Source organism: Cryptotermes secundus, unplaced genomic scaffold (genome assembly GCF_002891405.2).
Source record: "Cryptotermes secundus unplaced genomic scaffold, Csec_1.0 scaffold309, whole genome shotgun sequence".
NCBI lineage: Eukaryota > Metazoa > Arthropoda > Insecta > Blattodea > Kalotermitidae > Cryptotermes > Cryptotermes secundus.
Window position 1 is genome coordinate 669,237 of NW_019723305.1, and position 26,215 is coordinate 695,451.

Consider the following 26,215-nt stretch of genomic DNA (forward strand, 5'->3'; position numbering starts at 1 on the left):
ATAATTCCGGTAAATGATCCGTGGTTACGTCTGTATGTCAGGACTCGATGCTACCACAACCACATGGTTTATACCGTGGAGATCGGTTGGGATCGTTGGGATGGTTAGGTTAGGTTAGTATTCAGTGGTATACAGTAGTTGGTAATTGTGTTTGTTGTTGGTTAATGAAAGCGGAAAATGTTGCTTGGAGATGATTCAGATTCTGAGGTTAAACTCGAAATTAATAAGAATTATGCAGGCCGCTATAATTCATGGAGGCATAAAGAAGAATTGCAAAAGTGTAAGTGTAATCAGCTTAATCTTATGTACTTAGATTTGTTTGGTTACTAGCAAAATTTTTTTCACTCGAAATATTTCAACTTCCAAGAATACACAAGAGGTAAGGTATTCTACCGGATTTAACGTGAAGTTTAAGTACGTTTTAAATTTGTGTGCGTCATAGCAATTATATTTCGTTAGTGTCTATATATAAAACCAAGTGATTCAACACGTCGATATTGGAGTACATGTAAATCCCAGAAGACTGCTTTCTTCATTGGAGTACATGTTTCCCCAGGCAATTCTGATTCCACCAGTTGCTCCATATTCATTAATCATAATTAATCATAAAAGAGAAATCTACAATGAATTAAGAAACAATAAGGATCCTANCCATTTATCAACTACATATATATAGTCACGATACTGATAGTGCTGTTAAGTAACAAACGAAAATATTTGACCCATATGCAGCAAAGACGACGGGGGCTCATGTTGAGATAGGAAGGAAGAGAGTTTTGGGTTGGTATCAGATTTCAGACAGGAGGAATAGAAATAGCAATGCAGAAATAGATATTAGGCGGACAGTAGGGTGCAAGACTAAAGAGCGATGGCAGGAAATAAGTTGGATTAAGTATAAACAGAAGTGGGAAAGAATGTTGAAAAAGAATGAAAGTCCAGTAGGAATAAATGTACACTGTATATGAGTAGTTACCAGTAAAGGTAGCAGTATAGGGCATGCATAATTAGTATATAAATGTATAATAGATGAATTGTACTATAGCTAGCCCAGAATTTTCCATCTTTTGTGGGACCCAAAAGATCAATACTGTTAATAGAAAGTCCGTCCAGTGTAACAACTTGTAGGTCACTTCTTTATCACTTCTGCCTTACATGTTTCGGTTTAATATAACCATCATCAGAGGCACATAGTACAATCATGAAAACACTGTCGTTGTTAAAATGTACGCAGTTATGTTTGCTGCGTTGACGCTGCTACAGTATATCGACGTGTAAAAACACAACACTTGCTAGGATTGTTGAATGCACTAACAATTCTCACATCCCATCCGAAACTTCCCTCAAGTTAAAAATGTCAATGTTAAAATATTCAAAAATTTAAATTTTTTTTAAAAATTTAAAACATTTCATATAAACACAACACACAGCACAGTGGAAACATCTAACCACAAGCCATACAACATCAAGCTGACATCTCCCATCTTCGGGATGAATCAACAAGAAGGAGCCTAACATTTTATATGAAATGTTTTAAATTTTTAAAAATTAAAAAAAAAAAAATTTAAATTTTTGAATATTTTAACATTGACATTTTTAACTTGAGGGAAGTTTCGGATGGGATGTGAGAATTGTTAGTGCATTCAACAATCCTAGCAAGTGTTGTGTTTTTACACGTCGATATACTGTAGCAGCGTCAACGCAGCAAACATAACTGTGTACATTTTAACAACGACAGTGTTTTCATGATTGTACTATGTGCCTCTGATGATGGTTATATTAAACCGAAACATGTAAGGCAGAAGTGATAAAGAAGTGACCTACAAGTTGTTACACTGGACGGACTTTCTATTAACTTTGTGATTGATAGTGTAACGGACCAAAAATGAAACAATTCAAAATAGATCAATACTGTGTTCAGAAGAGCCCACTTTTAGGCCCTGTTCTGAAGTCACTGAGTCTATTCCAAACCCACATGCTCTTTTTCTTTCACATTCATATAACCATTCTATCTATGCCCAGAGCTTTGAAGTGGTCCCTTCCCTTCAGTAATTTCAACTTATATTTTTTTTTCGCATTTCTCATTTCTCCCGTTGTGTTACATTTCCTGCCCCTTTCACTCATCTGATTTCAACACCCTGATAATATTTGATGAAGTGTCCAAGTTATGAGGTGCCTTATTGTGCAGTTTTCTTGAGCCTCCTATTGCTCTACTCTTAGGTCAATATGTTATTCTCAGCATTTTGTTTCCAAACACTCTCAAACTATGCTGGGCTTGAGGTTCTCATGGTGGTGACTAAAGAGTACAGTTTTCTTGGATGTAATGCCATATAGTCCGATTGAAATTAACTGACTTTTCGGAGGACCATATTACCCCCATCTTCAGGGTTTAAGAGTAAACCAAGCAAGTAATCAGTGAAAACTTGCTTTTTACTAGTGTAGTGTTTAATAGTGTATATGCTTAGCCATAAGAAAATCCAAGTGTAAGGGATCATCAGAGGATCAGGTGTTTTGAGTTTGTGGTGGACAGTCTGTGACCCTTCAGAATTCTCACTGGGAACTATTAAAATGTGGAAAAGTGTAGGTGTGCTCCAGTTTGGAGCACACATTTTTTTTAAGAATGGGCAATGTGTATTGCATTCTGTATTTATATTCACATTCTGTATTACAGACAATTCAGTTTTTTTGTCAGCATCAGTATCCAGGTACAGCTGAACACATAGATATAAATTATTTTTACGTCGAATGTACATCATATTGAGAATGTAAGTTATAGAACTTAATGAGGTCTCTTTTATGGTGTGTTAATTTTTTTTTTAATAAAAATTTATTTGAGCTATGTTGAACTGATACAAATTAAAAATAAATTTGGATTACAACCTATAGTACAGAGTCCCAGCTCCAAATATCATAAGAATCTGAGTACTGCAGAAAGGACATTCAGGCAGATGAAAAAGCAGATCAATGTTCCCTCTTTTCATGCATTTCATACAAATAATAAGTACATAGGAATCTTTGTGTCTTATTGCATATAAGCTATATACATATTTCATTTGAGTATTCCGTGAAGGAAAAAACTGATATTTCGTATGTGACAGTATGGAAAGTGAATCATATGGTAGGCAGTTTGCCTGGAAAACAAAATTAATAAGCTCTGAACTAAACCATGGACCAAGTCCTTGAGTAACTAATAATTGCTCAGTTAAAGAAAAGGTTAAGTTGTACTGTCTTATTTTAAATGTCATTGATGGTCTGTTTTCAGTGAAAGATCGATATGGAGAAGAGTTAGCGAAGGATGCATATAAGTCCAATGATGATTCCAGTTCATCTGAAGAAGATGAATATGCAGAACATCTTACACAGCAATTAGAAAAAGATTTCTTTAAAACTTTATCTTGTTTGAAGAAAAGAGATCCTTCTATATATGATGAGAAAGTTTCTTTCTTTGCTGATAATAATTTGACAAAATCACGAGGAAGAAATGTTGATGCAAAGAAAAGTGACAAGAGACCCCTGTTCCTGAGAGACTATGAAAGGAAGCTTATAGTAGAGCGAGAAGGCCAGCTTAGTGAAGGTATGTATGTTGCCGTTATAGAGAGGTCCATAGGATAATTGAAGTAAAGTACTATGTTGAAAATATCTAAGGAACAAACATTTTCAGGAGGACCGGTGATAGAATAAAATGTAGAGTTTAAAGATTAATCTTATATTATCAAATTTACATGAACTTGCCATATAAAGTGAGTTTTTTTTTATTATAGCTTGTAAGGTTCTTCAGATTTAGTTTATTTTCCAAAGTTTATGTACATTATTCGGACAAATGACCATGTTGGCTTTTTGTTTTGTTTGCAAAGATGATGTGTTGAGAGAAGTCTCTCAAGTATGTGACAATAGTAGATTATGTTCACCAGAATGTGCAGATGCACTATCAGTGGGGTGGTAATAGAAAGTTCTATTTTGCTTACATGGTTTATGCTACAGGTTTAACCAGGTTTTCTCAAAATCCTGATTTTGTGTAAATGTATATGACATTATTTATGGATACCTATAGCCTTTAATGGAGACATATCTTTCCAAAGTTGTTACTTTCTTGAGATATTTAAAAATCTATTTGGACCTTTAAGTAAAGGTGGCCACTTAAATGTATTAAAATAAATGAAACTTATAATTGGTAACATTGATATAAATGCATATGACAGAGTTTTATTAAAATCTTTGAAGAGTTTAAATGATGTACAGTGTTCATTTAGGTCTTAAGTAAAGTAGTCCTTAAAATGAATCAGATTAAACAGAAATCAGAATAATTTGCTGTACCAAAAGCAGCTATGTGGCTAGCATGCTATTTCTTGCAGATGGACAGGACTAAATTGTTGGTAAAGTGTCTGATTATTTAATTTATATTATAATTTCTGTCATGTGCATAATTTAAACCTGGGTTACTATATAAACATGAAGTAGGATTAGATGGTTCAGGCTTTTTCATGTATTCTGCATAATATCTATATATAGAATTCTGTAAAGTTATTGTAATCTGATGCAAATGGAAGAAGATGAAGAAGTGTATGACCGACCACTCATTCAAAAGATGAATAAAAAATGCTTTGTATTTATGATTGCTTGAACCACAACGTTTTCATCAAGATAGTAGCCTGTGTTTCAATGAATTATGTGTATGGTTCATGTTCATTTGAAACATTTTTAGGTGATATTATTATAATGTTATAAATGTGGTATTGAATATACAGTTGACACCCAATCTTCAACTGTGTAAATGTAATATCACAAGCATACAATTCTTTTTTCACACTGCACAATTACATGCAGTAAAGAATATCTCCCAACAGAAGGTGAAGGCAGTGAGTGCAATGCAAGCTTACGTCCACAATCACCAACAATAGCTGAAGAGCAAAATCTCATTAAGGAAAGTTTGAAGGATGCACTGAAGGATTCTGATGATGACAATGACGGGGAAATGTGGGGAGGACTTTTTCAGAAGCGACACAAGACGCAGGCAGATGTGGTATGTATGGTTCTGTATGGAGTACATGTAATATCAAATTTTCAGTTGAAATTCAGTGGGACAACCAGCATGTACTTTTGGTTAGGGTAATTATCCAAATTGAATTCTTATCTCTCAGGATTGTAATTATAGAGCCAGCGGTGGGTTGTTCCAGTCTGTATTAATGGTGGAAAGCATGTGGAGGGAGTTAAAATACTTTCATGCGTACCCTCTTCTCCCACAAGACTTACCAGACACCTCAAGTATGATCACAGATGCTCTGCATAAAAATATGATGATGATGGTGAGGGGGAGGAGGAAACGTAACAGACAGACACAGATAGATCTGTAGGAGTAGGAAAATATCTTTGTGAGTTCTACTTGGAAATCCTTGTTTGTTAGTTTTTACTTTGCTCTCATTTTACGTGTTTGCCAAGAATACAGAGACCTCTCTTGAAGAGAAACAATATAAGGAGTAAAATCCAGTTGCTCGTTTGTACTGGGAATTACTCAAGAGTCTGCTATGGCAGAAGCAGCACTCCTCACATCAACTCCAGCCATGTGTGTTTGGGCCTGTAGTGCAGTCAGCAAGGCCATAAATATAAAGGTAAAGATACAGTTGTACCTGTACTCAATTAAGCACTACTCCATGAAGACACATGGGGGTGGATGTATAGAACCACATTTTCTTGATTTTGTCACTAGTTCGAGGTGAGTTGTCAGCTTCATGCCCCCACCTCTTTACCCCAGTGAAAGACCTGCTGGTACCCAATGGATAGAAAGCTTAGTGTGCCCCAAAGCCAGTCTGGGTGATGTGGAGAAGCGAAAATTCTTGACCCTACCATGACTCAAACTCTGACCCCTCAGTTGTCCAGCCTGTAGCAAGTCACTATACTGACTGCGCTATCCTGGCTCATAGTCAGCAAGCCCATAGGCAAACGAATAGAACAAAGCCCATCCATATCATAGCAGATTCCAGTGATGCATCTTGTTATGGACATATTTCTGATACTTGCATAGAAACTTCATAGTCACACATTTGTTATTTTTCAGAACTAGACTATGATGGAAACTGGGATACAGAGATCTTAAATACCCTATGAAATTTTGTTAGGAGATTTCAGTGCCAAAGTAGGGAGGGAAGACATTATCAAACCAACAATTGGGAATGGGAGTTTGCATGAAGTTAGTAATGATAATGGAGTTAGAGTTGTAAACTGTGCCACATCAAAAAATCTTACTGTCAGAAGTACAATGTTTCCACATCACAACATCCATAAATTTACTTGGACATATCCTGATGGGAAGATACACAATCAAATAGAACATATTTTGATAGATAGGAGATGGCACTCAAGTATACTTGATGTCCGATCATTCAGGGCAGCAGATTGTGATACTGACCACTACCTGGTGGTGGCAAAGGTTAGGTAAAGACTGGCAGTGAGCAAACAAACAACACAGAGGTCATATGGAGAGGTTCAATCTCAAGAAATTAAATGAGGTAGAGGGTAAAGAGCAGTATCGTGTTGAAATCTCAAATAGGTTCATGGCTTTGGAAAACTTGGACACTGAGGTGGATGTTAATAAAGCTTGGGAAACTATTAGAGAGAATATAAAAATGTCTGCCAAAGAGAGTCTAGGTTATTATGAACCGCAGAAGCATAAACCATGGTTTGATGAAGGCTGCTCAAAATTATTAGATCAAAGAAAGCAGGCCAAATTGCAGTGGTTACAGGATGCAAGCGAGTTAAATGGGGGTAATCTGAAAAATATAAGATGTGAAACCAGTAGGCATTTCAGGAAGAAAAAGAGGGAATATCTGAAAGACAAAATTGATGAGCTTGCAGTGAACAGTAAGAACAAGAACATTAGGCACCTATATAGAGGAATAAATGACTTTAAGAGGGGTTACCAGCCTGGCAGTAACTTAGTGAAGGATGAGAATGGTGATCTGCTTGCAGATTCCCACAACATTTTGAATAGGTGGAGGAACTACTTCTCTCAGTTATTGAATGTACATAGGGTCAGTGATGTTAGGCACCTGATCCTAGCCCTTTTGAAGTTGAAAGTGTTATTGCAAAATTGAAGTGGTATAAATCGCCAGGTAGTGATCAAATTCCGGCAGAACTTATTCAAGCAGGAGGTGAAATAATACTTCCCAAGATCCACAATCTAATTACTTCTGTTTGGCATAAGGAAAAATTGCCTGATCAATAGAAGGAGTCTATTATTGTACCAGTTCACAAGAAGGGTGATAAAACTGACTAGTAATTATCGGGGGATATCACTGCTATCAACTTCATATAAAATTTTGTTCAATGTTCTTCTTTCAAGGTTAAGTCCATATATAGATGAAATTATTGGGGATCATCAATGTGGCTTTCAACGTAACAGATCAACTACAGATCACATCTTTTGCGTTCATCAAATATTGGAAAAGAAATGGGGGTACAATGAGACAGTACATCAGCTATTCATAGACTTCAAGAAAGCCTATGATTCAGTTAGGAGGGAAGTATTGTACAGTATTCTAATAGAGTTTGGAATACCCATGAAACTAGTTAGGTTGATTAAACTGTGTTTAAACGAAACATAGTAAAGCCCATGTAGGTAAACGTTTGTCTGATAAATTTCCTATCCAGAATGGTCTAAGACAAGGAGATGCTTTATTGCCACTCCTTTTCAACTTTGCCTCAGAATATGCAATTAGGAAGGTTCAGGGAAACCAGGTGGGACTGAAATTAAATGGGACACATCAGCTGTTGGTCTACGCTGATGATGTGAATCTACTGGGTGATAATGTAGATACCATAAAGAAAAACACACAAACTTTAATTGACGCAAGTAAAGAGGTTGGTCTAGAAGTAAACACAGTGAAAACTAAGTATAGGTTGCTGTCTCATCACCAAAATGCTGGGCAAAATCATAACATAAAGATATGAAACAGATGTTTTGAAAATGTGGCACAGTTCAGATATTTGGGAACAACGATAACAGATGGAAACCTGATTCAGGAGGAAATTAAGAGGCAACTGAACTCTGGTAATGGTTGCTATCATTCAGTCCAGAACCTTTTGTCTTCTCGTCTGTTGTCCAAAAACATAAAAATTAGAATATACGACACTATAATTTTACCTGTGGTTCTGTAGGGGTGTGAAACTTGGTCTCTGACATTAAGGAAGGAACATAGACTGAGGGTGTTTGGGAACAAGGTGTTGAAGAGATTATTTGGACCAAAGAGGGATGAAGTGACAGGAGGTTGGAGAAAACTGCATAATGAGGAGTTTTATAACTTGTACTCTTCTCAAAGTATAATTAGAATGATCAAGTCAAGGAGGATGAGGTGGGCAGGGCATGTAGCGTGAATGGGGGATACGAGGAATGCGTATAGGATATTGGTGGGAAAGCCAGAAGAAAAGAGACCACTGGGAAGACCAGGGCGTAAGTGGGTGGACAATATTAAAATGGATCTTACAGAGATAGGATGGGATGGTATGGATTGGATAGATTTGGCTCAGGATAGGGACCAGTGGAGGGCTCATGTGAACATGGTAATGAACATTCGGGTTCCATAAAATGCTGGGAAATTCTTGAGTAGCTGCAGAATTGGCGGCTCCTCCAGAAGGGCTCAGCTCCATGAGTAAGTAAGTAATATGACTGATTGAATGTTTAATAATCAGTACCCGGGACATGGGATTATGTTTAGCTGTTAGTTAATGCATAAGTTCATGTCATGGTAAGTGTTAAATGATATATTGGGTCAGTATTGAAGAGAAATTGTAATATGTATAGTCTGTTGGCCTTTTGACCATACCATCAGTGCAAATGCACATGAAGAATGGAGAGGATGTACTTGTGTCTCTTTTGATGAAGCGGCTAAAGAGGCTGTGGCATATTGTCAGGTAAAATTTTTGTAGAATGAGGGTTGTATCTCCTGAAGAGAGCTACAGATTTTGACCACAGTGCACTAAGGATTGAGAACTGAGCGTATTGTCTTACAACCTATGTTACAGGAAAAAGAAGAGGAAGATTACAAGGAATGGCTGAAAGGACAGAGAGAAGAACTCTCAGACAAAAAAACAGAATCAGAGCTTAAATACTTGCATGATTATTGGAATAACCCAAGCCTTAATTCTCAAGAATTGTTTCTTAAAGATTATATTCTCAACAAAAGGTAGGCTGGGATAATTTGTAGTGAAATAAGTAATGGATATACAGGAATGCAGAAATTTATCAGATGTGACATCATACTTATAGATTTTATTGAAATATGAGTGTTTGAAGTGCCCAAGAAAATATTTGTCTCTTGATCTGATATGGGTATTCATGTTGTGTGTCTGTAGCATGTGGTTCATATGGATAGAAAAAATGACAACATTTCAGGATTATAATCTTTCAGTGGATACGTGCTTAACCCGTATAGAATTATTAAATACACTTTGTGAATTACTGCTGTAGACCAGTTAATAGTTTATAATGACACTGCATCAACTGCAGAGGTTATGTAACAATGAATGAACTTTGTTAAGTGGACATTTTGTTTAAAATTCTGGAGTATACAACTTTGTGTGTTTCCAGGAGTATTGGTTTTCTACTGTAATGGGGAAAGGAAGTTTTACAGTATGAAGGCAAAATGCTAAGACATCCCAATAACTTATGTTGATTTTTATCAGGTTTCTTGAGGCCAGTGAAGATGATGACTACGTACCAACATATGATGAAATTGTCCATGACTCTGATGAAAATCTTTCTGAAGATGAGAAGACCATTGAGAAGCAAGAGGAATTTGAACACAAGTTCAATTTTCGCTTTGAAGAACCAGACAAAGAGTTTGTTAGTTCATTTTTATTAATTTCAGTATAGAATATCATTGCTTATCTGGAAAATATAATTAACGTTTCTTATTATAGGTGAAGCGATATCCTCGAACAATGGCAAATTCCCTGCGTAAATGTGATGACAGACGGAAAAAGAAACGACGTGAAGTAAAAGAAAGAAAGGAAGCTGAAGAAGCTAGAAAAAGAGAGGAGTTAAAGAGGCTGAAAGCGTTGAAAAGGAAAGAAATAATGGAAAAGATAGAAAAGTTGAAACAAATCACAGGCAATGATGAAGTTGGTTTCAAGGTAAATCTTTTCCAAACCAAATTTACTTTATAGTGGTCAAGCCCATTCATATTTGTATATACTGTGTTTCATCACATGATTCCCACATTCTTATTTTTCATTATAGAATTAAGAAGCAGAGAAAAATGTGTCATACACTCCATTTGTATGCATGAATGATAAGGCAGGTTTTGTCCCAACTTGGAGGGATACAAGCAGTCTGAAGGGAGTGAGCAGGCAGGTAGAGCTTTCATGAATGTGTAGTATTCTGTATGGTAAGAACATTCTCATTGGAGAGATGAAAGTGCAGACATCTTATTCAGAAAACTTAGAGGGAATAGAGACCTGGACAGAAATAGGATCTAATGGAACCCCCATTTAATGTACTTTGATTTAAGGTATTCCCATAAGATTCAGTTTCATTGATTCCAAGTTAACACTTTCAATGTCAAATTACTTCCACTTGAGATTATCTTTGGTTTAATGCTCAAATGGACTGTTCCCAAAATTAACCTTAAATGTAGGTTTCATTGTAATATTAAAGTGGCTCTTGGAAGAAATATGGTGCAGGGGTGTTGGCTGAATTGTGTATTGTTATTGTACATACGGAACATTGTTGTATCTGATTGCTAAGGTAGTGCTGTAATTATGTAATTGTAATGAATGTTTCCTGAGTCTTCTGTAGTTACTTAATTCACTGTAGTTATGGAATTCAGAGGCTGGTTGCTGACTGGAGTAGTGTTCTCTGTGAGAAGCTGATAGTTGTTTAGCTCATCAAGATATTATCTACCTTTTATGGACTGTGAAGCTTCATGACTGTTCACAAGATCCTGCCACTGGACTCTGTTTGAAGCCAGATGAATTGAATTCGCACCCTCACAGCTTGTTTCTTTAAGATCCAGTGTAATATTAACATCCTATCAATGTCTGGATCTCCCAAGTGGTCTCTCTCTTGAGGCTTTCCAGTTTAAATTTTGTATATAGTGTGGCATATTCGCTCGAAGCAAGAATTGTGGAGTCACAACAGCCAGCTGTTACTAGGCAACAGCCCATAAACACTGACAAAGGAATGATGTTTGCTGCACAATCTGTGCAGATGACTGTGCATGCAACAATGGAATATGTCACGCCACCACTAATCAGCAGTTGGAATGCAACAAAGGAATGGTGTTTTCTCCGTGGTCTGTGCCTAACTGTTATAAGCAGGACATGTCAGTGAGTTAGTGGCCAAGCATATTCAGAAGAGACTAATGCATCTTTTTGTCAGAGAGAATATTACATAAGGGCTATGACCTCAAGACTTAAATTGAAAAAGAATCTCTGGTTGTGAGCGTCAAGGGGCTTAGTGCCAAGATGAACTGATTGGTGGTAAACTGCCAGTCGTAAAGTAACTCTGACACCGACTCTAACTCTGAGTGAGTTAGATAACCGCTGGGGTTCAGTTGTTGTGAGCTGTTGCTGTGAGAAGCTGGTAGCTGAGGCCTGGGACAGTTCGGAAACCCAGAGGAAGGGGCACGTCCGCCATTGAACCTGCTACCAAACAATGTTTTTTTAATGCTAGTGGGATGGGACTAAGTCCCTTGTACTGCGGCCACTTCTGGCCTATTATACCAGACCCAGATGATAGGCGAGGGTGATTGTGGAGCAATTGGTGGAATGAAGATTGGCAGGGGAAATTGAAGTATTCGGAGGAAACCTGCCCCAGCGCCACTTTGTCCACCAAAAATCCCACTTGAGCAAACCTGGGCCGCCGCGGTGGGAAGCCAGCGACTAACCACTTGAGCTATGGCGTGGCCCAAGCAATGATTAGTGAATGAGATGACTTTGTGTGTCCCACAGTGATTTATGAATTGTGTAGAACAGTGAGTGCATAATCCTTGTAATTATGAGTTGTGAGGGTTCAGTAAATCTGATTACCAATCCAAACCCCATCAATAGTTACTGAAATCGTGGCAGCTTGTGTCTGAAGTGGATTCATTGGATTAAAAGGCATCAGATTGGGTGAATAATTGGGCTGAAGACATTGGATTGTTATGCCACCATACTATGGAGATGGAACAAATGATGGCATGCCTACTGGCTGAAATAAAAACCAACCAAGAAAGGATGGAAACTAAGATAGAGGTCGGTAACGAGAAGGTTGAGGTCCTTTGAGGCACTTTCATCTCCTGGATGGATATCCACCAAACCAGGACGGAGTCCACTCAAGAAAAAATTAAAGCCAAGATGGGCATGCATCAAAAGATGATGGAGTCCACAATACAGTCCATTCAGTCTGAGTTAGAGAAGACCATCAAACATCAGGTGGAAGACGTCCCACCATGTGTCAACCAAAAGTCGCAGAGCCTCTGCAAGGACCTGACCAAAAAGATTGATGAGACAGGTGGATTTATGGGCCATAATGACATCAGTCAGTACATGGACAAAGAACCTCCTTGAAACCACAACAGACACAAGGGAGCACCTTCACAAAGAGCTTGGCCTCATAATCCAGGTCTAGACACTGATGATGAGGATCCTAGTAGATACCATGCGGCAGTGACTCAGGGCCAAGATACATAGTTGAAGTAGAATCCCGGGCTGAGCTCTGGACTTACCGAAGAACAGGAACTGGCACAGGTATGGTGCAGACTCCAAAATTCGACAGATTGATGCCATGGGTTGTTCCAATGGCAATTCGAGACCATGGCGGAATGACTGGACACACAACAATTGATAAAGCTACATTTTTGATAGCCACCTTAAATGAGCCCCCCGGCACACATTCTACATAGCATCCCCACTGAAACAAAGTATGAAGAGGTTACTGTGGTACTCAAAAATCGCTACATGGACCACCATCTGGTGGAAGCATTCTGTGCTCAGCTGAGGAGAAGGGTCCAGTACACTGGGGAATCTGCAAGAATTTTCTGCCACCATCGACCACTTGGCTTACCATGCTTATGTTGACTCAACTGAACATCACATCAGAAGGAAAGCGGACCGTGCATTCACTGACAGGGTATGAGAAAGAGCCCTAAGACAGCAGCTACTTTTGGGGGCCAAGAGGACATTAAACGAGGCCCTCATCAAGCCCTCCAGCTGGAGGCAGCAAATATGGTGGTTGGGACACCCTCCTGGCTCCAGCAAGACAGTGCAGGGAAATTCTAGGCCCCCACCCACACCAAGAGACCACCAATGACCAGCATTCTGGACTTATGCAGGAATTGAGACTGAAGACCTCTGAGAGACACACGGGAACCAATGATGTCTGAATGGCGACCAAGAAACAAGGGATAGGTGGACAGAAGGAATGGCCAACCCTTGGGAAGTGAGTGGGTGCTGGTGGAAGAGGGGGGTGCCGGCATACCCATTATCGCCCCCACCATGTACTGTCATAATGGAAAGGGCTGACCCTAGCCTAGTCACACAGGGGTGGGTCGGTGGCAAACCATGCCTCTTGACCATTGACACTAGAGTGTACATGACTGCTGCCAGATGGCAGAAAAAGCAACCGAACCAATGCTCATGCTGCAGACGATATCTAGGGAAACCCTTCCCATGTTGAAAGACACTGACCCTGTGGTGTGGCCCACTGAAGTTTTGGGTATTTGTCACCAGTATAATGAGTTAATCTTGGGACTGGACATCCTGTGTGCATACAGTGCATCTGTGGACCTAGGTCACTAAATGCTGCATTTTGCAGTGAAAGAGGTATTGATATGGAGCCTCGGGGCTGGGCCCTGGCCTTCCAGCCTGGTAGTCACCAGTAATTAGGTGGTATCTGCACAGTATGAGGGAGTTGTGATGGCTGGATTGGAGAGTCCCCTCAAAATGGAAAATATCCTGGTAGAACTGAGTCCAAAGACCCACACTCCCAAGGGACTACATAGCCAGGACCCTGGTCTGAGATCTCAGGGAGGTACATGTGAGGGTCCTGAATGTTACCTGTTACAATGAGAAGCTCATGAAAGGATCCCCTGGCACAATGTGAGGCAGTCATGCTGGTGGCCCTACCCGTTGTTGAACAACCACATGTCCTGATGTTGCAGGACATGATTACAGCAGCCAGGCCAAACCTGTGTAATGCTGAATCCCATGACTTGGAAGAGATACTCACTACTCACTACTCTTTGCTAAGAAGGGTGATGACTACAGATAGATCGACAGAGTGTATCACTGTGTAGATACAGGTGAAGCCCGATCAATTCGCCAACCCCTGAGGAGGCTTCCCCTAGCAAAATAGTTGGATATGGGTGAGATACTTGAGGATATGTAACGACATGGGGTTATCGAAGAGTGAGACAGCCCCTGGTCATCCCTGTCATTCTCATCTGAAAGAATGGGGACCCATGTTTCTGTACAGACTACATGAACTAAACAATGTCACAAGGAAAGGCTGCTTCCCACTGCCCCAAACTGACAACACTCTGGACATGCTGAAAGGGGGCCAAATGGTTCTCCACTTTGGACCTGAAGAATAGTTACATCTGAACGCAAGGAGAAGACTGCATTGTTGATGGGTCAAGGGCTGTGGCAGTTGAGTCATGACCTTTGGCCTCTGCAGTGCTCTACCGATGTTCCAATGGTTCTAAGAAGCCTGCCTAAAGCCCAGTCCAGAGAAGTGTCAACTCTTTCAGAAGAAAATATGGTACCTTGGGCATATTGTGTCACCTGAGAGGATAACCACTAATCCTGAGAATCTGAGAGCCATACAGGAATGGCCAACCCCAAAGAACAAACATGACATTGGAAGCTTCCTGGGTGTCTGCATGTGTTAGAGATGGCTTATTTCTGGTTTTGCTAACATCATGAAACCACTGACCAAACTTATGTAGGAAAAATAAGCCTTCCAGTGTACTCCAGAAGTGGAGGCAACCTTCCAAACACTAAAGGAGACCCTCCATACTGCCCTTATTCTTGATTGCCCACAGTCAAGAGAGAGGTTTGTCGTTGACAGACATGAGTCATGTCAGGATTGGAGGAGTGCTGTCCCAAGTACAGGACGGTCAGGAACTAGTAATAGCCTACAACAGTAAGACGCTGAATAAGGCCAAGAGAAATTACTCCATTGCATAGTGGGAATTACTAGGCACTGTGAGGACACTGGAACATTTCAGTGGAACCCTAGAGCCAAAATGATGTTGGTACACCTTGAGTGCCTTGCTCCTTATCAGGGAACCACTTGGGATAAGCAGCCTTGAGGAGGGAGCAATGTGACATATTCACTAAAGCGAGAATGTGTAGTCACTTGTGCATGTGCTATGTGTCTTGCCCATCTCATACATACTCCTTTATTTTATGCAGTTGACAGTGTTTGATTAAATTTACAAATTATGAAGCTGATCATTGTGTAATGTTTTCAATTATTCTCTTACTTCTGTCATGTCCAGAATTTTCTTTGGAGCTTTGTTCACAAACACCCTAATTTCATTTTTCATCTATAGAGAGAGAGAGAGAGAGACCATGTTTCATGTCCATATAAAACAGGTAAAATGATACAAGAACAGTTCAGCATTGTCATTACAGAATGCTGTAATCATTTCCCTGTTGATGATTTTGGAGCAGCAATCTGGATCCTTGAGACATTGACTTCATAAGCAGTTATGGTTTTGTGCTGTCTACACATTTGTTGTGAGTAAATTTTATTAGTATTAAGTTAATAAATTATTCACATGCTCTTTCTCAACACACAGGATGAAGATTTGGAAGGAGATTTTGATCCACATGAGCATGATAAACGTATGAGGCAGATATTTAACTGTGAGTACTATAATGGAGATGAACGCGAGAAGCCTGAGTTTCCTGAATTAGATGAAGAGTTAGAAATAGGTAAGCAGATTGCAGCAATGTTGAATGAAGAACTGAATTTGAGGAGTGCTGTCTTCTGGGATATCACACTGTATTGTCCATTGAAAATAGTACTCTTCATAACTAATGCTGTGAGAACTTCAGATTGTGCTTTGAAGCAGTAGTTCAATGAATGAAGGAAAGCGCTGAATACATAGTAATTTTTCTCAATTTCCTATATTTTCATCACCAATTGTATACTTCTAGATTTTGTAGTAGAACCTTTTATAATAACTTGGATGTTACCAACTGTCATAATAATGAACTTTCACTGAGAGTGCTGTTAGCAAATGCATGAAGTACTAACAGGTAATAAAAGTGACAGGAGGAGGATCAGATCTGTTCAGCATATTTACCTGTCATGTATTTAGAAATTCATAACCTTTAAGGTTGATGGAATAACTAGAGGTGGAAAAAGTCGCTGTGACTTGATGCAGTTTCGTGTGAATATAAAATGAAGCTAAGCTAAATCCTTAAAAAAGTAAAGTAGAGAGGTGTTTGCAGAGAAGAACTTATATTTTCCAGACATATTCTTTTCTGTGTTGAATACATCAGCAGCCTTGATATTCATTTATTACAGATACATATCTAATGTTGCCAAAACTAACTGTGTTCCAGAGATCACACTGCACAGAATAGAAGTTATTTTCCCATGTTGTTCAAAGTGTTTGAAAGATATTTTATATATTTTAAAGCTTTAATGAGTAATTGTACAATAAGTTTTATTTGAGAAGAACCAACAAAATTCAATTTTAGCTCCTTGTAAAGTAGGTTTTATATTGGATTAAAGTAAATCAAACTATATTTACTTCGCAGCTTTTAATGTTAGCCCTCAGACCAAATTTTCTAAAATTCCTCCAGGGGTGAAACACGCAGACAGGCAGAAAGATATAACCTCCACCATTATACAAGGTCCGTATAAAAAGTATCGGGAAAATAGATTTATTTCAGATATTGCTACAATGCCTCAAAATCCTTCAAAATACATCCCTTGTGCATCGATACACTTTTGCCAATGGCGTTGCCATGACACGAAGGCTCTCTGGTAGGCGGATTCCGGAAGGTCCTTAAGGGTCCGCGTGCAAGCCTCTTTGACAGCACTCAGGGTCCCATGATGGTGCCCTTTGAGGGAGGATTTCACTTTTGGGAACAGGAAAAATTCTGCTGGTGCCAAGTCGGGACTGTAGGGGGGTTGGGCTACCGTCACGATGCCGTTTTTTGTCTTTTTTATCTTTTGTGGCCGACAGAGTGTGGAGGATGAGCCCCGCGGTGGACGGCCGTCGACGTCAAGAACCGACGACAACGTGCAACGTGTGCGTGACGTACTCAATTCAGACCGTCGGTTAAGTGTGCGCATGATTGCAGATCGTGTTGGCATTGATAAGATGACGGTGCACACCATTATCACTGAAGACAAAAAATACAAAAGATAAAAAAGACAAAAAACGGCATCGCGATGGTACCCCAACCCCCCCTACAGTCCCGACTTGGCACCAGCAGACTTTTTCCTGTTCCCGAAAGTGAAATCTTCCCTCAAAGGGCACCATCATGGGACCCTGAGTGCTGTCAAAGAGGCTTGCACGCGGACCCTTAAGGACCTTCCGGAATCCGCCTACCAGAGAGCCTTCGTGTCATGGCAACGCCATTGGCAAAAGTGTATCGATACACAAGGGATGTATTTTGAAGAATTTTAAGGCATTTTAGCAATATCTGAAATAAATCTATTTTCCCGGAACTTTTCCCGGTGCTTTTTATACGGACCTTGTATGTTTGCTTTATACATCTGATGTAACAAACTCATAAGAGTACAGTTATCACATTATTTTGCTTTGAAGTGGATTCTTACAAGATGTATAGAGCTATTTATTTTGTTTCAGAAAACTGGGATGCATGGAATGGAAGAAACAATGAGATGGAGAGCCAGCAGAATGAATATGAACCACATTGTGAAGATCCTGATTTCAATGCAAGTTGAACACAATTAGTATGAGTTGGCTGTTTTAGATGAAACTGAAACTAAGAATTGTGTTTTAAAACTGTGTTCCCGCGGGTTGGAGGACTAATTAATACATGCATTTCTTCCACTTTAACTTCAAGCTTCTGGTGTGTTGTCAAATTGATTCATTTTAATGATGCCTCATGCTTTGTGTTGACCTGTCATAAAGATAAAGACTGTTGTCACCTAAAAGAAACAATATTTTGATCAGTGCTCAGTTTCAATTGGTTCCCTCATTTGCACAGTTTCTAGACAACTTCAGCAAGACATGGGAAAGTAGTTAGTGTGGATATTGATAAAGTAATAGATAATTCAGGTATCAAATTAAATTTAGAGTAAATGGCACCATGACATAAAATATAGATCCCATTAAGGTCTACAACTTTGTTAAAAATCTTCCAATATGAATGTTTTATGAAAGACAAAGAAAAATAATTTCTGACGCTCTGTAGTGTAATGGCTTTGTAACAGTAGGTTGTATCTGCAGAACATGAATGTCAAGATAGTGAGGTATGCAGAATTACAAAGAATGTGTTTTGATATGAATGTAAGCCATTCGAGTACATATTTCCACTCTTGTTAATTGCTTAGGCAGTTTGATTTAACAGTTCCTAAATGTGTTAACATTTCAGTGTGCAAGCCTTTCCCATTCCTAATAACCGTTTGTGTGTATAGTACAGATTCATGCAATATATTCCACATTCAACTGGATGCTGTACCTGCTTGTAGTATCAGAAGCCAGTCTTTGACATTCATTACATTCCATTACCATTTTCTAAGGTGTTCATACCAGGCCAGTAACAGTGGGTTATTCAAACCAGCATGAGAGCTGCCACATGACCTAGTTGACTGTAATTACTAACATACTGTCCCCTTCACAACAGGAAAGTTGTATCTAGATTTAGCTGTAACAGGTACAGAGTGATATATGCCTCCCCTCAGTGTCTGCCACACCTTTATAACCATGAGAGTTTCTGTGGCAGTATACAAAGTTTTGAATTTGATTTGTAGCTCACTCTGTTAACAGTTTTATATAACTATTGCTGTTGAGTTAACAAAGATGTATATTAAGCAATGAAAATCGGTTTAATTTTATTAGCATTCAAAAACAGTTAAGAAATGGTGGGACAAGCATGGCTTTCCATCTGTGATGAAGTACAGTGGTAGTTGCAATTAACATTCCTTTGGGCATCTGTGAATTCGAGCACTAAACTGAAGAAAACCTTAAAAAATGGAAATTTGACACACACAGATAATTTACTTGGAATCATTGAAACTGAATATTAAGTGACAGAAAATCTTAAACCAAGAGTGTTAAATAAGTGTTAATTTGTATGTTCAATTTATTTCTAGATGGACTGTGACTATAATCCTGCCAACCAGCTACACAGTGAATTTATCCAAGCAGCCAGCAGAAAGAAGAAGGGTAAAAAAAAAGGGAGCAAGTTTGCACAGGTTGTCGCAAACAAAAAACCAGTATTTGATTTCAACAGTCAGACATTTGATCAGTATATTGATGAATATTACAAACTAGATTTTGAAGACATCATTGGAGATATGCCTTGTCGATTTAAATACAGAAATGTCATACCAAACAGTTTTGGACTCTCAATTGATGAGGTATGAAACAGGGAAATGAACAACTTGGTGATATGTGCTAATATGTCTGTAAATGTGGTGTTTATAGTAACTTCCATTCCAGATTCTGAAAGCTGAGGACAAGGAGCTAAATCAGTGGTGTTCACTTAAGAAAGCTGTCCAGTACCGACCTGAACATGTTGAGAAATATGATATTCATGCATACAATAGAAAATCAAAAAGTGAAAATTTGAAAAGAAAAATTTTCAGCAGTCTTTATTCAGAGTGAGTAACTAATACTGTACCTGAAAGGATTCTGACGATGGTGTATACTGTACTTCTTTTGGCTTGTTTTGGACTTCATCCATCGTCTGGTGTGTAAAGACAAAAGACCACAACATTTCAGAGACTGGCAGTGATTGAGACTAGCTCTTTCTAACGGGCCCAGCTGAGTAGGTTTATCCTTCCCTACCCACCTGAAGATGGAGACATATCCAGTCTCCGAAACATCATGGTCTTTTGTCTTTTACATACCAGACGATGGATGAAGTCCAAAACAAGCCAAAAGAAGTATAATACTGTACCATTGAACTGTAGTAGTAGTATCATCATCATCATCATCATCATCATCATCATCATCATCATTTGAATAACTGATGTACTCTCCTCTATATTATTTTCATCATAAGTTTAATATTATTACCTTATTTATTCTCATACCACATATTGTTTCCTAAAAATGATTCCTTTAAAAAATCAGGATGGATATTGTATTTGATAACTGTCGTCCAAGTACCTTTCATTTTCATTAAAAATCTTTAAATCTATAGTCATAATGTTTTTGGCACTGGTTCAGTGTAATATAAACGACGGCAGGCATTTGAAGTTATATGAATATTTCTGAGACATAAGAATTGCAGATTTCAGAAAGAATGCAAAGTGAGGATCAGAGTTAGAGCCCAACTCAAGAGCATAGAGCAAGCAGTTTCATTTGATGGATTCTTGTGTGTAACATAATGAAGGAGACTTCACAGTATTTGTCATACACTGTACGTACATTTGGTAGTTCTGTCAAATATGTATATCAAAGTGAGGATCATAACCTACTGAAATAATACCTCCTTTGGGGGGGGGGCTTAATTACTTATTACTTACTGCATGGAGCAGAGTCATAGAGAAGCCATTATTCACTAAACTAGTCAAATTTCCCACATATTAGGGAACACTTAAGATTAACTACTGTGTTCACAAGTACCCCAGCTGGTGCCTATCTTGAGCTGGGTGAATCTGTTTCATGTCATTACAGCCTAATCCTGAAAGATTCATTTTACTTCTATCCTCCTGTGTATGTGTAGGTCTTCCAAGTGGTCGCTTCCCCTCAGTGCTACATCTGAAGTTCTGTATGCATTTCTGATCTCTTCATGTTACATGCTCTGCCCATGTCATCATTGGTCACCCCAATTATACTATATTACTTTAAATGTAAGGAACACATTTTACACATTTTTCCCGTTGAAATTTGAGATGCATTCGAGGAATGTGCACCTTTCTAATTTTTTTTCCTAAAACCCACATTCAAAAACTGGATGCCTCTTATATTTGAAGTAGTCACATGGTAGTAATGAAGAATACAAATTATGAAGCTCCTGAAGAATGCCGTCTTCTGGGATATGGCTCTGTGTAGATCTTGTATGAACCGACATTTTGGAGGAACATCGGTTCACACAAGTTCTACACAGGGCCGCATGTCAGAAGACAGCATTCTTCATAGTCACTGCTATGAAAACCTCAGATCTTATATATGAAGCTACTGATTATGCACTTTTCTCTTGTTACTTCCTCTAAGGTCCACATATTCTCCTCAGCATGCTGTTCTACTCTTAGAAAATTAAACTATTTGAGGGGGGTGGTTTGTGAAGCCTGGTTTTTTATTCTGTATTTCATCGCATGGTTCATGCACACTTTTTTCAAACATTTGTAATGAAATCTTAGTTAATTTTTTGTACTAGGACTGTGTAAAGTAATTTATCACGGTCTAGTTGACTTCTATATGAAGTAAAAAATTGGCAAATTGAGGGCAAGATTAAAGAAAATTATGCTGCCAATAGAATACATAACAAACAACCAAGCATGAATTATCAGCAGTGATGAAGAATAATGAATGGGTATTTACTGATGTCTTGCAATAAATTATATTCTTATTAATGTATGGCTTTGACTTTCTCATTAGTTTACAAGTGCTATGAAATTTATACTGTGTACTTGCTTAAATGTAGTGGCCATGACAAAGAAAACAGATGTTCGGTGTTATGTATAACCAATATGATATTAGTGTTAATAATGACAGTTTTAAATTGTTTGTCTGTTGGTGGTGGAAGGAGGGGGAGCCTGACTGGTCGATTGTGTTAAAGATAAAGATGAAAAATACTGTGCTTGATCCATAATTAGTTGCCCTCGTGACTGAATGCAACTTAAATTACTTACAGGGAACTCTCAGAACAGCAAACTGAAAATGAAGAAACAAAGAGTAAACGTAAGAGGAAACACAAGAAAGAAGTAAATAGTTGCAGCAGCGATGATGTTGAATTACATGATGATGTTAAGAAGAAAAATGTAGTGCATAATTGCTCCGTGCAGTCAAGTGGAACAGGTGAAGCTGAGGGGCTTAGTGTTGACAATAAAAAGAGATTGATTTCATCACATGACAGTAATGACATACAGAATGAGCAGTCTTCAAATACACAGAAAGAAAAGAAGAAAAAGAAAAGGAAGATCAGATCAGAAGAAAGCAATGAATTCAGTCATGTAACACATGTAGAGACTCTGTCAGTTCCATTACTGCCTAAGAAACATAACAGTAAGAACGCTTGTGGGAAAAGAATTCAGAAGGTTTCTTGGCAGAGTGATCAGTCTAAAAAACAAGAGAATCCTGCCATTTCAGATGCACGCCTCAGGGCATATGGGATAAACCCTAAGAAGTATAAAAATAAATTGAAATATGGGAACAACTGAGCTACATTTGGTGATGTCTGATATTCGGTTTAAAAGTGAATGTATAAATTCTTTAAAACAGTTACATTGTCATGGGAGCTGGCATAGCACAGTCAGTATAGTGACTGGCTATGGGCTGGATGACCGAGGGGTCGGAGTTTGAGTCCTGGTGGGGGCAAGAATTTTCTCTCCTCCAGGTCGTCCAGACTGGCTCTAGGGTCCACCAAACCTCCTATCCAATGGGTACCGGGGGCTCTTTCCCCAGGGGTAAGGTGGCAGGGCCGTGAAGCTGACCACTCACCTCCAACTAGTGCCGAGGTCAAGAAAATGTGAGTCTATACATCCACTCCCCCATACATCTTCATGGTGTAGTGCTTAATTACTTAAGCATAGGGACAACTTTACCTTTTTATGTTGTCATGTGATAAGAGTGACTATAGATGAGTTTTGGATTGATGAGCGGATTTATTGGATTCTTTGATACAGCGCGTGACTATACTTTACAGTACACTGTTACAAATATAGACACATGCACTTAGGCGCGGGCCCATGCGCACAAACACTAGTGTCCATAGTTACATCTTCACTACCATTGCTTGGTAGTGGCTTCAATGCAGACATTCCCCTTCCTCTGGGTTCCTGAACACTCCCTGGCCTCAGCTACCAGCTTCTAATAGCAACAGCTAACGATGACTGAACTGCACCAGTTCTCTCGCTAACTCACCAACCGACTCGACTAACTTGTCCTGCTTATAGGATCTCTACACAGACCACACACATAACTCTGTTCCTGGGCCGCTGTCTGGTAATGGCTGTTGTATATTTTGTGGTTGCTGCCCTAGCAATGGATCTACATGCCACAGTATATTTTTGTTGACATACAGTAAATGTAGTTATGTTACAGTTTTGCTAGAAAGAATAACCTGGTGAGATAAATGTACACTAAGTGAGGCACATCCAAGTTCAGTTTGGAAATACTGTGACAGCATTGAAATCAGTAATTTCATTTAACTAGACACAGTAAATAAAAAAATGATTGGAGAACCTTGGTTCCCAGGATTAACATTGAAAACATATTAAATTTGGATTTGTATTGGAATAATGAATAAAGGATACATACAGCATTACTGCTTGATAAGACTAGGTACTTCATCTCTATCTAGTGTTGCTGTACACTTTACACACGCCTTAAACTGAGCAACATCCATGTCTGGAAGCCCTGGAGCTAATACACTTACGTGTTTTTACTATATTGTGTCTTGTTTTACTTCTTACAAACAAATGGTCATAACTCCTAAACTGTAAGTGATGGACCAAAATGGAATGCATTTTTGAGAGGCTCACATTTATTTAGATATTTCACTCACAATATGTCTGACCCATCTCTTACGGTTTAGACGTGGCAGGCGGTTGAATGTCTGTAAAATTAGGAAAATAATTACATGTTTTGGTTAATTGTTTAAATAGTGTACAGTTTTAATTTGGGAATAAAATAAAGATCATTTTTGGATAGAACAGTCTTTATTCTTTCCTTTACATACAACTTTTAATATAAAATACACCATAGGTCTCGAGTTATCGGCGGTCACGTAAGAGGTTGCACAGTTGTTACTCTCAGTGTCACCGCTTCATCCATTTGCACCCTAGCATAATAACTTTTTCAATGTTAAAAAAGTATAATATTTACTAGAATTACCGAGTTTCTGGACTTTATTTACCATCTGGATGAAGTCCAAAAGTTTAGTAATCCCAAGTGTAATACACCATTATCAGAACCTTTAGAACGTAAGTTACATTAATGCATTTTAATACTGAGGCCACACACCATGCTTTAGAAGGAAACAGGTGTGGAATACCACAAGACATATTAATATAAAACTATAAATTTGGTTTAAACACAAAATTGCATAAATCAATCATCTATAGTACTATTTACATGACTATAATATTTTGTTCAGAATACTCATATCTGATGTCACCTACAACATATTTTGCAAATAAAGTGCCTTTTAAATTTGTACTGATTCTCAGAAGGCTGCAGACTATCACATGTCTGTTCTTCCAAGAAAACTGGTGCATTGAAGTATAAAGATAATAGCAGATGTGTGGTGAACTGTATGTATAGGTCATTTTTAGAGGTTGCCTTGTGGTTGTACATGAGAAGTAAGAAGTACGGCAAAAAGTAATGGGGCAGTGGTTGTGCTGAATTGTGAGAGGGAAGGTGATTTATGCACTGTAATTAAGGCCCTGCTATAACCCAGGCACTCACTCATGTCTAAAAACATTACAGAATCTGGAATTAGAGAGCTGAATGTGTCCACATAAACCACAGGTATGTGGAATGGTTAAGTGTTTGAAGTTTGAAGCTGACAAAAGATTTCTTTTTCTAGGGTGTGTGTAGACTAAATGTATTCCAGTAATGCATGGCTTATTGCTGTCTGACACTGGATTTCAAATAAATGCAGATCATAGGAACAGTCAAGATTGTCAACATATAGTGAGGCATTACTGGTTGACTAGTGTTTTGGTCTGTTCCGTGTATAGTGATTGAAAAGATTACGACAGTGAGAATATATCCCTGTACATTCCCACTAGGCAGAACAGTAGTAAGCTAGACTGAAACATCACTCTCACATAGTTACTTGAAAAGGACATATGGCTCCAAAAAAACTAATTTATTTAGTGTAGGAGCAAGCGGCCTACGCAGTCTAGGTGTAACGTTCCCACCTCATGACTCAAGGTACGTGGGTTCAAACCCAGTGGAGGTCGTGGAATTTTTAAGGGCAGAAAAATTCAGGGAACAAGTCCTCCGGGAGGGACTTTAAGCCGTGGGTCCCATGTCGTAGATTTATGGCACGTAAAAGATCCTCATGTCTCTAGGAGACCTCTGAGCAAAATTAGGCAAAATGTTTCCCGCCCAAGTAGTGTCCAATGCCTCTGGCAGATGGGGAAGCATTGGGTACCAGTGTCAGAAGAGGGCCGACCTCGCTGGCAGAATGGGACTGATGGTAAGCACCAGTAATGGTAGGGTATGGCGACAGTAGAAATTAAAGGGGGACATACAATAGACTAGTCGCGGTGCATGGGGAAACCCACCCCCTCCAAAAATAATAATTCAATTCAATTCTTTATTATTAATGTGCCGAGTCAACAGCCGCAAGGCCAATTACAGACACAGCACAGTGCAGCAGATGAATGAATTACATTATAGACAAACTTATTAAAAGTCAAATACAAATTACAGGTAAGTACTTGGAAGAAATAATAATGAATAAAAGTAAACAAACAAACAAATAACTGATAATTATAACAGTAATAATAATTTCATTATCATTAAACTAAGTGTTATTAAGAATTGAGGAATGAAACATAAATATTTAATTAAGAAATGAATAGTATAGATTTTCAGAGGATAATAATAATATACGTAATTCATTTTGTTTTACTGGACATGAAAATAATAAAAATACTAACAGTTATACTGTATTTAAAATTTGTTTGGGGAGAACATTCCTGGCTCTGAATACGTCAACATCCCTGCAGACAACATTAGCAGCTGCTGCGCATCTAGCAGAGGAACAATTTTTAAATAAGGAGCAAACATTGAACAATGCAAAATCTCTGATATACCGAGCAGGAACTCGGAGACCAACAATTTCCAGGACAGAAGGGCAGAATTTAGAGCCAAAATAAACTTGAATAAGAAAGAGAGCATCAAGG

At 38.6% G+C, this 26,215-nt stretch overlaps 1 protein-coding gene across 1 annotated transcript; it reads left to right on the plus strand.

Moving 5' to 3' along the window:
- Positions 1–87: 87 nt before the first annotated feature.
- On the plus strand, positions 88–22,670 carry LOC111861740 (protein KRI1 homolog). Its single transcript, XM_023846569.2, has 11 exons — positions 88–280; positions 3,260–3,571; positions 4,842–5,017; positions 9,013–9,173; positions 9,673–9,832; positions 9,910–10,122; positions 15,777–15,912; positions 17,808–17,896; positions 19,280–19,546; positions 19,629–19,789; positions 21,991–22,670. The coding sequence occupies exons 1-11, from the start codon at positions 178–180 to the stop codon at positions 22,514–22,516; spliced, it is 2,304 nt and encodes a 767-aa protein (XP_023702337.1). The 5' UTR covers positions 88–177; the 3' UTR covers positions 22,517–22,670.
- Positions 22,671–26,215: the final 3,545 nt, after the last annotated feature.

Bases quoted from the DNA above. Each gene is read 5' to 3' on its own strand.
- LOC111861740 (XM_023846569.2), top strand. From the start codon at position 178: ATGTTGCTTGGAGATGATTCAGATTCTGAGGTTAAACTCGAAATTAAT. The intron at 9,174-9,672 runs GTAGGCTGGGAT...GATTTTTATCAG, and splicing joins GATTATATTCTCAACAAAAG to GTTTCTTGAGGCCAGTGAAG. The intron at 19,547-19,628 runs GTATGAAACAGG...CTTCCATTCCAG, and splicing joins TTGGACTCTCAATTGATGAG to ATTCTGAAAGCTGAGGACAA.